This window comes from Nesoenas mayeri (assembly GCF_963082525.1).
Source record: "Nesoenas mayeri genome assembly, chromosome: 6".
Taxonomy (NCBI): Eukaryota; Metazoa; Chordata; class Aves; order Columbiformes; family Columbidae; genus Nesoenas; species Nesoenas mayeri.
The window spans coordinates 19,686,130-19,699,705 of record NC_137545.1 but is presented as its reverse complement, the minus strand read 5'-3'; the positions used below and the strand labels follow the sequence as shown (position 1 = coordinate 19,699,705).

The 13,576-nt window shown below is 36.1% G+C and overlaps 1 protein-coding gene across 1 annotated transcript in view; it reads right to left on the bottom strand.

Annotated features, from left to right (window-relative positions):
• CCDC141 (coiled-coil domain containing 141) overlaps positions 1-11,043 on the bottom strand; it is a gene marked incomplete at both ends in the record, with an annotated part of 68,162 nt that extends 57,119 nt beyond the window's left edge. The window contains 2 exons of the mRNA XM_080346951.1: positions 9,169-9,291; positions 10,942-11,043. Of these exons, the coding sequence (XP_080203077.1) occupies positions 9,169-9,291; positions 10,942-11,043 (225 nt within the window). The remainder of the gene's footprint in view (positions 1-9,168; positions 9,292-10,941) is intronic.
• Positions 11,044-13,576: the final 2,533 nt, after the last annotated feature.

Genomic DNA, 13,576 nt, shown 5'->3' with positions numbered 1-13,576 from the left:
TAAGGGGTTGCTGCAGGTGTTCTTCTAGTCTTACATGCAGCAGTCAGAATCCTTATTACTGGAAATAAAAAAAGAGCAGCACTGACTCATGATAATTTTTAAACTGCAGGGATTATATGGTTATACAATTAATAAAATTTAAAACCCAGCTTCATCAAAACAATGATAATGATAAGTTAATGAAAAGAGCTCATAAAAATTTTAAATTAAAATCCATCTTTAACACAGTTCTTTCAACTCTCTCTTGGTTTTTCTTTTATTGGTTTGCATCATTATTTCTCAAGTATTTTTATACTATCAAAGCTATAAAAATTATGCTGTTCATGTAATACTGGATTTTCCTGAATATATGCGTAATTTCTTCAGAGCCAACAAAACCTTGGTTCTTTGTCCATCATCAGAAAAATAACTAACTGCCGGGGGCTACCTGTGCTGGATGAATCCTGGCTTAGAGATCTAAAGGAAGTTTGTTTTGTTTCCTAGTACCTAGAATAAAAGATCCTGTTAAAGTCTCATAGAAGCTTTAAAGCCAAACAACAAATTACCTCCTATGTGGGTTTTTGATTCTTTCATTTTGATTCAACTTGCACAATCTTTTTGTATGAAGTGCAAGTTCATGTCAGAATTCAAATACTAAACAAGTCACTTTCATGCAGCGTTCAAATTTTCGTCATTTGGATTGTTCTAAAATTTGATGAGAAGACTGTAAACTGGTGAGGATACTTGCTTCTCTGGGCAACTACCTACCCTCAACAGACAAAGCATAAACCGAACCCATAGTTTTAACAATTGATACCATGGGTGAGATTCCATCAGGTCACTTTTCAGCCACTTCAGATGACTGCAAAGAGCTGGAGTCCCCAAACCCCCCAGTTTATTTCCAACTTGCAAAGTGTGGCTTTAGTGAAGAGGGAAAACTTGAGCCTGTTTCTTCAAGCCGCCCTTTGCCAGGTGAGGACAAAAACATAAAGCAGTGTGGAGCATACAGACCACTCGGCCTCAGAGACAGTTATTACTGAAAAAGCCACTTGTCCTGTTTCTTTTCTCCCTCTGCGTTTTGTTCAAGATCACTTCAACAGATGTTCCAGCCCAGGGCTGAGATAACCCAAAGATAGCATTCATGTTATAACACACAGTTTACCCTCTTATTTACAGGTAAGCATTTTAGTTGTAGTCTACAGGCTACAAAGTCACTTTCAAACATGCTGAGATATTTGTATATCTCTGGTGATACAAAATTCTCTCATTTCAACAACGTTATCTATAAAATGTTATGTAGCTAAGATTGGCTCTAGGGAAAATAATAAACTTTCTACTGCAAGGAGCATACCAAGCCATGAACTATTCACAATTTTTCTACATCTTGGTAAATCTTATACAGAGCTGCAAAAAGGTTACATTAAGTATGTGCATCTAAACTTCATGTTTCATTTCAGCATTATCTTCAACAGGAAAGATACTGATTTTTTTTATTTTAAACTCAAGTCAGTTTACGCAGCAATAAAAAAAAAAAAAAAAAAGATAAAATCCAGAATATCCTATAGCCCGATCAAGTCTGAAAAGTCAAGTCAAACTTCCTACATAGTCAAATATTCTAGAAGTGCTTACAGTACAGAAAAATTTTTTCAGGGGTACATGGAAAATGGCATTAATCTGCGTGTTGTAAACATCTGCTCACTTTTACCCCTGGCTGTACATAATCACAGCTGAGAAAAGGAAAGAGGAAACTGGAGCCAGACAGGAGAACCTGGGACAGAAGAAATGCATTTCTGCATTTCAGCAGCACCTGGTGATGGTGCAAGAGCTTCCCTCCAATTATCTCACAAAAAAAAAAAGGATCAAAACAATGAGTTAACAATATGTTGAATACCACTGCTCATAAAGATTTACTGCTGATTGTCTTTGAACTTCTTTTTTAAAGTTAATATAGATCACAAAGATCTCATTGTATTGTAATAAATTGAAATTAACACCTCTCTTCACCTGGAAAGCTTATGAAAAAAATTACCAGGTGGAAAAGCTGTGAGATACTTGACAAAATTGTACAACAACAATTCATAAATTGATGCTCATGGTACTGTGCAAGAATCATACTTTTATGCAAGAGTATATATTGCAAGAACTGTATTTACTGCAACAACAATAATAACCCCAACACTAAATTTACCATAATGTAGCCATCTCTAGTTTAATCAAGTCCTCTCCTGTTTCTTAATCTGTCCTTGCCAGTTTGAGCATGCTTATCCACAGTGCTGCCAGTTAGCAACAGCATTGCTTCAGACAAAACAGTGCAGTAATGGGTAAGTCTACGCTACAGTATCTGTTCTGAGTGCAGGTGGTGAAGACACAACTAAGGTAAAAATCTAAATCACTCATTCAGTGCAGTGTCAGTAGCCTGGAACTCACTGCAAGTGCAATATTTACTTTTCAAGTTGTTTTTACTACCTTCACTGAGGTTATATCTTCACTAAAAGCTGAGGCCAAACATTCCTGTCATCTGCACTGTAAATCCCTTAGTGCAGTACAGCTCAAAAAAGATCTGAGAACATTCCCGTTGCAGATTACCACTTCTTGCCACAGGATGCTTGGAACTTAAATAAGCATTATTTGGCTTTGGGCACAAGAAACGTACCAGCTGCAAATGAAACAGCCTTGTTCTTGAGGGACATAGACCGTTTCCTTTGAAGGTTTCTAAAGGTATACATCTAGAGTCTGGCAGGCAATTTTACTGCAAGTGGCGGGTAATTGTGTTTCATACTGCTGCTACACTGCTAGCTATGTCTGAGTTGGTTGTTTTACAGTGAGTTCACAGATGTCCACACAAAGTGTAAGCATAAGATGACCTGCATTCAGAACTCAGAATATAACTTACAAAACAGAAACAACATAGGTTTCCAATATCCCAATTACTACATTACCCATATGCAGCAAAATATCCAGAAGTTTTTCATTACCATACACAATACTGTTCAACTTCTTCAGACCCCTTCCAGTTGCTCCCTTACCTTATCAATTCTGGTTGAATTGTTTCATGGTTCCACCTTCATTCACTTATATAGAGAAGAAATCATTAAGTACTGAATCCAGTTAGAGTTTAGGCATTGTCTTGAGCTTGCAAAACTATTCATTGCTCGTGACCACTTACATGCAAATATACAAGAATATCTAAAATTACTGGTATAGTTAAAGAAGGATAATTGTAGCATACACAGCTAGAATTATTAGTCTACTTATTTGACCTAATCCACTCAATTTAAGTGTAATTGGGTTTCCTTATTTATCCTTTCAGTGCAATTTGAATTTCAACTCACAAACTTCAATTTCTAAAATTCAATTTAGCTAAGAAAAAATTAAAAATATATTTAGTGCAGTAAATAGAGTTATATTGCAGTTCTTACCAAATTCATACTCATTCCACAGCTGAGAGATGTTTTTCAGGCAGTATATATTATTCACAGAAGAGAAAAAAACCTGACTTCTTGGCTCTAAGGCCAAGGAACTGCCTTACTTTAACCTTTGTACAGGACATTTAAGAAATATTTAAACCCTGTCAAAGCAAATAAAGCTGTGGGGAAAAAATAAACAAGGTATATTTCTGTTACTCTACAATTTTATGCAATCATTATAGGTTTTGGTTTCCTTTCTGCTATATGAAAAACCTGTCTTTCAGTAAAACTGCTAATGTTCAATTCACTCATACTTTTATGCAGAGTTTAACCTAAATGTCTCTTTAAAAATATCTAGCAGCTTCTCCAAAACCAATAAAATTTTCCTGTAAAAGAAAAAAGAAAAAGCATCAGCCTCCCCAAAAACGAACAAACCATCAGTATGTGGATGGAATTTATGTTGCCATTTGAAAGACTATTTTAAAGGAAAGAAGACTGAAAATAACTTTTAAATGTGTCTGGGCTTTAGAAGACCCATGCTGGTAGACCCTGCTGAGGAAATTCAGAAGATTCTCACATGTCCTGGGAAGGTAATTTCCTACAGACCTCTCCCATCACACTACTGAAGAGCATGGAAAGAGAGAGGGAAGTTCTCTTTTCCCTTTCCTGATTGCTGTACACTGAGCATCCCTCCCTTTCCAGAGGGAAACAAAATTTGCCTTCTAGAATACACATGTAAGTCAACTCTTACGGTGTATATTCAGAAAACTTCTGGAGCACAAAGCAGAGAAGACACGTAGCAACCAGAGAGCCTGAAGCAGCCAGAGACTGGCAAACTATGGAGGAAATGAAAGACTAGATACAGGTAGAGCTTAAACTTTCTAGAGAGGATAGCATACAGCAAATACAAATATTTCATGTACACTCAAAATTTCATGAGTAAAATAGATTTCATACTTCCTGAACTTCTTTACTGACTTGATTCTCAAAAAAATGAAAACTGCACATCAGTAAAGTTTGTATCTTTTGCTTTCTAAATCCAGTCATCATAAAATATGCTTTTCCCCCTGAAATACTATCCAATATTTCTCCTTAAACTGGCAGCAGCTCCTGAATCAATCTAATTCATAACTAATATTTGTCAACATGAATAACAGAGATGTAAATTATTAGCTATAGTATGATCAAGATTTCAGAAGTGAAAAACATCAAGAAAACAAAGATGTGTGAATTTTCATCCTCTCTTAAGGTTATACAACACCTGGGTCATCAAATTCAGTCCCTGGGGTCTTATAAAGAATAATTTCCGACAGTCCTTTCCACAAATATTTCTTACTGCTAATCAAAATCACCTAGGATTTTTACTCCTTTTATTGCCATTGAAAAATCTATTTTAGGACATTGCTCTGACAGTTAGAAACCTTTTCCATCCTATTTCTTTTAATGATCTCCATGCGCTATATATATTCCTATGCAAGCAGTGGCCTTCGACTTCAGCATTTGTTCTCATGTGATGTTTACCCATGCAATATATTTATGATAATCTCAGTCCTTCTGCTGATCCAAACAAATCGTTTTCTTAGTCCTCTCTAAGAATTTAGATTATACTATTCTCTTTGTACCCTACTATGTACCTACCTTCAGCTTGGTGTCAGCTTTTTTCAGTATGGAAGACCAGAATCCTAAATTTCCACTTATGCTTCCTAATTGTCTTCAGAACAGTTGCAAGTATTGGTCCCTAGACTGTTTCCACAGCCATTAGGATTAATGGCTGTGCCACAGTCAAGAAGTAGACTTAAGGCTGCAACACAAATACTTGCTATTCACTTTTAACTGTACCACTTTGTATATTGATTGTTAAACTTTATATTTCTGTTTTTATACTACTGGAGTTCATTCACTTCCACCTGACCATCTTCCTTTCATGATCAGATTCAGTGCAGGTTCACCATTTCATGATGAGGTTCATGATCCAATTGCTTCCAATGAGCAATATTCTCATCAGAACTGGATCATGGATTGCTCTGGAAAGAAATCACTTTGGAAAGCTCTCTGCTTTTTCCATCTATTTCTGTCTGCCATTGTTATGCCATTGTTAGCATGAAAGGTGTTGGTCTCTTCTCCCACGTAGCAAGTGATAGGACAAGAGGAAATGGCCTCAAGTTGTGTCAGGGGAGGTTTAGATTTGATATTAGGAAAAATTTCCTCACAGAAAGGGTTGTCAGGCACTGGAACAGGCTGCCTGGGGCAGTGGTGGAGCCACCATATCTGAAGGGGTTTAAAAGGTGTATAGATGAGCTTCTTCGGGATGTGGTTTAGTGCCAGAGTTAGGTTATGGTTGGACTCAATGATCCTGAGGGTCTTTTCCAACCAAAATGATTCTATGATTCTATTTCCTGAAAAACAGATAGATCTTGTCAAACAGTTTGAGCAGACTCGCATGTGCAAATGACGGGATCACACATTTCTCTCATAATTATGGAATTATACCTAGTTTATCTTTAAGCCCTGATCCTACTCAGTGGCTTCTCTGATTCTTCCTTCCTTACTTTTCATCATTATTTTGCGCTAAATTTCACTCTTTAGCTCGCATTTACACAGTACAAAGGTCCAGCTTCAGATTATTATAGTGAATATTGTAACTTGGACTTTTTAGAGGTGTAAAATTTCCTCCTCACTGAGATGCTGCTAAAGTTAATTTTTGTTTATACGTAGTTCTGAAATGAAACAACACAAATAGTTATTAACTTGAAGTTCAGAAAGTAGTCATAAAACAAATATGTGACAAATATTATTTCAGTGGGAATTTTGTTCATGAAACTATTGGAACTGATGAGTGAACTGAACTAAGATCAAAAAAAATTTATTAAATCTGACTTTTCCCCTTCTTTTTTTTTTTAAATCGCTTCCAGTACTCAGTTTTGCTTTATGATGAAAATGCAGATGAACTTTCATGCTAATTGTACTGTTGACACTTCAATTATTAATTGTGAATAATCCAAAAGATATTAGCAAATAATTTCTTTCATAACAAACTTACTGAAAAAATAAGCATTATGAAAATATTTCTACTTGAAAAAACTGAAAGCCTTCTTTAGAAGATATGAAATTAAAAAAATGAGCAAATTATCACTTTTTAAAGAATGTAATTTTCTAATTTGTTTTTCTTGGATATTAGCATATAAATTACTATTTTGCAATTTATGCTCTGTGAATTGAAGTAAATAACATAATTAAGAGCAATCTTCAGGTTCATGAGCTAAATTAATAACAGTGCTGGTTTTAAGCTTAAGTTTATAGGCTACATCTATTTCTGTTTTGTAGTGGTTCTGCCAGCATCTCTTTCATGATAAAAAACGGAACTTTGGATGCAAACTAAGAATGCCGTGGTTTGTCCTAGTGGGGATTTTAACACTGTCATAGCCAAAAGTACGGCAGCACATGCACACACACAGGCTGTTTTTTGTTTCCTCCTGGAAGCTTTGTCTCTCAAGATTTTCTGGTTTTGATTCCTCTCACTTTTTCTTTTGAAAAATGTAAATGAGTTATCAAAACATACATATATATATATTTACATTTCCAGAATGCATAAACCTGCTGAAGGCCATCTAAAAAAAGGATTAGGGAAATGCTGGGAAGGAGACTTTCATGACATCATGGAGGTTGATGTTTTCAACAAAAGTGTTGCTGCTGATATGGTCTAATTTAGCAAAACAGAAACTGAATGTATTATTTTAGATGCAGGGCATATTAACAAATGTTAAGTGGAAAAAATTACTATAATCAATACTTCAAAGACAGAGTCATTCTTGTAAAAACTTTTGAGGAGCGGATAGAGTAACATAAGCCTGAATAATTATTGACAAGTGTTAACAGCTTACTATATGACAAAAAGGTTCATGTCTGAAAAATGCATCTCAGTACAAATTATAATGACATTGCAGTCCTGTATTATTGCAGCTCTTAAAATACTGAGAAAAAAAGTAGTCATTTTGAACTTAATCCTTTTATACAGTGTTCATTAATCAATGCTGAATTGTGCAAGGACTGCAGGTATAAAAGTTGAAATAATGAGTATTTGTTCCTCACATATCTGGATGACAATCATTATTTGTTTATCCGTAATATATTTTCTGATCTGATAAAATCTATTAATCTTTGGGGATCCAAATAAGGATCAACCATTTGAGTTCAAGCAATCAGTCACAAGGCCTCACAAATAGGAGTGAAAAATTTTTGCATTTTATCAATATGAATTCAAATCTTTGTGATTATTTTATTATTTTGCTATTTATTGTGAGCAGAAAACAAGGTAAATGCTGCTAAATGAAAACCAAACTTAAGATTCCATGCATCTAGACTAATAGGAATAGAAAGTCAAACGTGAATGAACATCAGAGCACATGAAATCCTTTTGGAATCTTTTATTTTTCACTATTTAAGTAATTTTTTAATGAAAATAAACATATCCTTTAATGAAAATAAATATATGCTTTAATACAATGACTTCAAGCTGGAGTCCATGTAGAGGACTTTATTATAGTTTTGCTGCCCTTGTTCATGTCCTTACAAGTTTTCAGTAATGCCTACAAGGTGTCTCTCAGAACAATATTTATATTATTTTATTTTCTGTAGCAAACAACATTTAATATAAACACAGAAACATTTAAGGACAGACTTGATGGCAAAATGTTACTTGAATCTTTGTTTTTCTTTTAAAGTATGGAATTATTATGTTTTATTTTCCACTCTTTATAATTTATTTTCGAGTATTAGGACACCAAACTCAACTTCTCCCTGTTGTCAATGTGTAGTAATTCAGCTAATTCTGAATTGTTCAAACAGGATACAGCATCTTGTTCCACGAATGCCTGAGTACAACAGTGATGGCAGTAAAGACAAGGCACTTGAGTAAGTGAAAATAGCAGAACTACCCTCTCTGGTTTTGGGGTGGGTTGTGTTTTTGTTGTTGTTGTTTTTGTTTGTTTGTTTGTTTTGTTGGTTTTTGTTGTTTTTTTTTGTTTTTGTTTTGGTTTTTTTGTTTGTTTGTTTTTTTATTTTTGTTTTGAGAGATTTGTTTGTCTACAGACTCAAAGTCAACCTGTCCTATCAAAACATGAAAACAAAGTGTGTTTACACTCTTCTCAGTGTCAAACATCCGCATTTGAAATAGTTCAGCTTTTCCATGTAAGTATGTCACCCTCTCCAAATGCTACTGTTGTTATAATCTGCTCTCAAGAATGCTAAAATTTGATTTTAGAACACTTACCTAAAATCTTCCTGTCTCAAGCAGTATTTAATGTTATGATATCACCCTTACTGTAATTTACATCAATTATATTCAATGAAAATGTGCCTGGAATATCTACTTCACACTTACAAAGAGCTTGCTTGTGTTTACAGCTGTTATAACCTAATCAAACTTCTCTTAACATTGCAGAATTAAAAAAAAAAAAAACAACAACTTGACATTCCGTATATTGAGCAGTTACCAAAGATTATAGGGATTTTTCACTTGACAGTAACGTATGAAGTGGGAAAAACTGTGTCAGTTCACTTTTACTGCTGTTGCCAGAAAAACAGTAATTAACACTGAGCATATTTTTTCAGTGCAAAGGCCTAACTCTGATCTGTTACACTGACACAGGTTGAACATATTTTTTCCTATGTACAGTTTAACCTAACAACCACATTGCAATAGGAAGCCCCCACAGCCATGTCAGCTGTGGTATATAAACTATAATTACTAGGTGTATTTTTATGTGGTTTTATCACATCTTACCTTAAGTTTAGCTAGGAGGAATTCATGATCTTGCAGTAATTTTTTAGTCTCATCTTGATTGCTGCCAATTTCTAATAAATTTGGTGTTGATTCAGCCAGCTGAAGCTTCACCCATTTTCCACACTGTAATAAGTAAAAAGGAACAGCCTTCAGAAAACACAAGCTTTCCTTCATGTATTTATTCACACAGACTCTCAGGTCACACATGCTTTCCACGGTCACAGAAGCTCAGGGACCCATAAACACATATTCAATTGCAGAATGAAGACACAAGATTAAATACAAACACCCCTCATTTGAAACAGGTATCAAAATCCCAGACTCTAGTCTTATCCAATAGCATCTGCGATTTTGGTTTTGCCTGTTAAGAGTAAGATTATCACAATGAGCCAAAAAGGTTTGTCCAGCTCATCTCCCCTTTCAGCTGCAGATTGCAGAGATACTTAAGGAAACTGGGTGGGTGGACAGAAGGTAAAAAATCATCACAACAGATGCAAAAACCATAACCGCAAATCTTATTTCCACCACACAGATCCAGCACACTTGCAAACCGAATATAGAGATGGCACAGCTAGTAGCAGGGCCACTTAATACTTTGTGGAATGAGAACCTGAACAGCAATCTCCTATTGTGTCCTGGAGGAGGCACAAAGAAAGGAAGCCTGGCAGCCACCCCAGAAGAGCTTGTTCTTTCTGTGCTGCAGAACTGCTGCAGTCTGAGCAGCATAACTTGGAGAGGATGGTGATAAAGAACGAAGCATGGATGCCAATGGAGACAAGCACAGTTCCCACAGCACATGGGGGAAAAAAAATAAATGTCTGCACCCTAAACTTCAGTCTCCTTGCAACAAAATTCCCCCCCTGTGGCAGCAGGCAGTCTCCTCAGGGGGCTGATAAGAGGGAACCTTCCCACTAGCATAACTGAGGTAACCCCATCCTGAATAATCACCCTAAATCAGCAACAGCCCTATTCATTATCACCTTAGTCTGCATTACAGACAAACTCTAGTGGCTGAGGCTGTTCTCCAAGTTGATTGGAGAATTAAGGGTCAAACTGCCAATAAATTCCAGCTGGGATTCAGTACCTAGGCATCCAGCTTTACTTCCCATGACAAATTTTGTGCAAGCTGTTAGGTGCGGATTCCAGCTCACAGAACAGGTCTTTAGGTGCTCATAAGCACAGTTACATACACACAAAGGCTTCTATTAGAACACGTGGGAATATGAATTCACAGCTTTCAAAAACAGCCACTCATTATCAGGTTTAGGTGCTTTTTTCGCCCTAGCAAATGCTAGAAGAAAAGGCACATAATCTGCAGTTTTGGAGATGGTAGACTGCTTATTATGCAAAATTTTTGCTGAGCATAACTTAAAAATAACTTTTGAAGAGTCTCAACTATGATTAAAGGTAACATCATGTTTATCAACACATTTTCATGGCACTCAGCATTTATCGCTTAATTTTTAAACAGATTAAGAAGAATTCCTTGCCTCTAAGAGCCTAAATATTTTGGCCAAATTACTTACTATATTTTAAAAACAAACCAATCAACCACAAACACACACATACACAAACATACACACAAACAGAAGCTGTGAACATGAACAAGTGTTAACTTCCAAGGAAGCTCTATTAGATATTAACTGATTAAATGACCTTGCCTTATCATTTATATGTTATTTAGCTTCTCATTTGTATGGAACTTCTAAAAGAAGGACTGATCACGGAGTAGCAGAAAGCCAAGAACAGCCCTGGCAGCAGTTTCTGCCTTACCTTAAGCACAGCTATCACAATGCTGGCTTCCCCGGCCTGAACAGCAACTGAACTGACTGTTGTTGTCGAAAGCTTCTGCTCCGAACTGGCTTCATTTGACATGGTGTTTCAAAACGCAGCTTCATACACTAAAGCAGACTTAAAACGCTCTTGCAGGGTCCACTGTTCATTTCAGAAAGCGAGAGAGTTGCTTGGATTCATTCACTGAAACAGCTCAGATAACACTGATTACTCTGCCAAAAAGGAAAGAACAGGCGGTTAAAAATAGACAACGCCATTGAGTTTATCATTCTTGAGAGATATTTGACACACCCCTAGTTTGGTAGCATTAAGCTGCCTGTTCTTTTTTGTCACTATCTGAAGTGTGAAGGTCTTCTATGAACATCACCTGACATTGGCTAACCAAAGGAAAGAAGATTCTCAATTTAAAACAGCTAGAAAGAAATTTACTTTGGAGTATATAGAGACAAAGCCAGTGTTTTGAGTTTCCAAAACATGCAGCTATATAGACTATATTTTCATACGCTACAAGTAAAATATTTTCTTGTTTACCAGTTACTGAATATATTTGCTCAATATAAATCTTCCACTGACTCAAAGTATTTAAACAGGATGAACATTTGTATATAAATCAGATACTGAATAAAAACAGACATGGGGTTTTTAATCAAAAAATATTTAAAAGTATAGTGATCACAGCAACCAGAGAAGGAAGCCAAGTACTTCATGTGAATTCTTAAGGAGTGTTTTATTCCTGTCTGAGATTGAGATAATTTACCTGCTTTTCAATTTAATCATAAATTGTTTATATAGTCTTCATTTTGTTCTAAATGAGCTTAGGGAAGACGTCTCTAATCATTGTTTAAACTCCACTAAAGTCTTTTATTCAGTGCAGGGAAATGAATAGACATGTTTAAATCACAGTATTGGTTTGGCATATTAATTCTGTTGCCAGCAGCACAGAGCATGCCACAAGCAGCCTACAGAAAGAAACAGCAGCTGCTGGGTTTCCTTCCACAGAACAGCTGAGAAAGTGACACTGGTGGTTAGGTTTGCAGGTCATTCTGGAAACACAATTCCACCCCAGAAACTACACGCATAACTCTCCTCTAAGCATCTGCTTGCTTGATTTGTTTAAAAATATGGAACATTTAGATACATCTTAATATAAACAGGATTTGCTAACTGCAAACCAGAACAGACACACCTGCAATTAAATCAGGATCTGGAAGCGAATTTAAAATATTTTGGACTGGAAGAAGCTTAGAGTATTTACAGGAAATTTGAACAGATGTGTCAAGGTCTGTGATTTTCTGTTTGTTCATTTCTGCCCCCCTCCAACTGTTGGCAGACTCTAATCTTAATCTGATAGATTATAATCTTAATCTGATCACCATCTTCAGCCCACGAGTTTAAAATGGGGTATTGCTGTAGTGGTTTGTGTTGAACTAAATGTTCTTAGCAAATCAAAACAGCTTTCCTATCTCTTGTGCCAAACAGAACCATGAATGCTCAAGTTGCCAACAAGAGAAAAAATATCACATAAGTTTCACAAACTCCTTGTGACACCTGTGAGAGGCCCGTGGACCCTTGCCACTAAAACATTATATAGATATTCATGAGACTCGTGCGTTATTTGTGTAATAGCTATGCCAGAACAAAATGTTTGAAGTTTAATGGCCACACAAAACCCAGAGGGTTGAAGTCCTGAAAAAAACCTCAAAGGTGAAACAGAAGAGAGCACCCTATTGTGGTTTGAATAGAAGAGAGATCTATTGTACAAACCTGCTAAAAACTCAAGATTCACAAAATCATTCCAGAAGACAAGTGACACTGGATTTTTTCACCCTGCTGGCAGGACTGAAAACAAACTGGACTGAACCGCTGGAAAAACTGATTAGGAAAAAACAGTCTGACCTCTTGTTAGTCATATAAAAGGAGTTACAAACCAATTTCAGTGCTATATCCAAGTGTGTCCTTGAGTTTTCGTTCCCTCAGAAGCACATTTTAAGTGAATTTTCCCACAGCATAAATTGAGCTAATCCATCTTCTCACTAAAGAAGACAGACATAAGAGCTGTCTTTCACTCAGGTTAAGTGAGAAATCATTTTTCATAGCGCTAGCAGCTGGAAATCATGGAAAAACACCATACTCAAAAAGTTGACCACAAGGAAGTTTCAAAACGTCTGATAGCAAATGGATATTCTACTTCTTCAGCTTATGCTAAACAAATAAGATAGAGACAGGAAAACGTCAGAGTAGCAGGCAAATAAAAAGTATTAAGGAATCAAAAGAGATGATCTAGTATAATCCTGGGAGAAAAAGCTGAGGGTTTTGGCATAGCATGATGATCCATTTCAGCTGCGTCCAGGGAAATAAACTTTAACAAGCATGCCTTTCTCAGTCTTGTTTACTTACTTATCTGTCATCTTTTTCTCTGAAACAAACAAAGAAAAATCCTGCTAGAAGCCAGGAACAGGCAGGCTATCTGTATCAGTAGAGAGAAATATTTTCCCTTTGCTACTGCTGTGTGAAAGACAAGAGTAAGAATGGCAAGAGGAAACTAACATTCACCAGCTGTCCATGAGAAACAATGAAACTGAACAAATGAACAAAGGAAACAAACTCAGGAAGA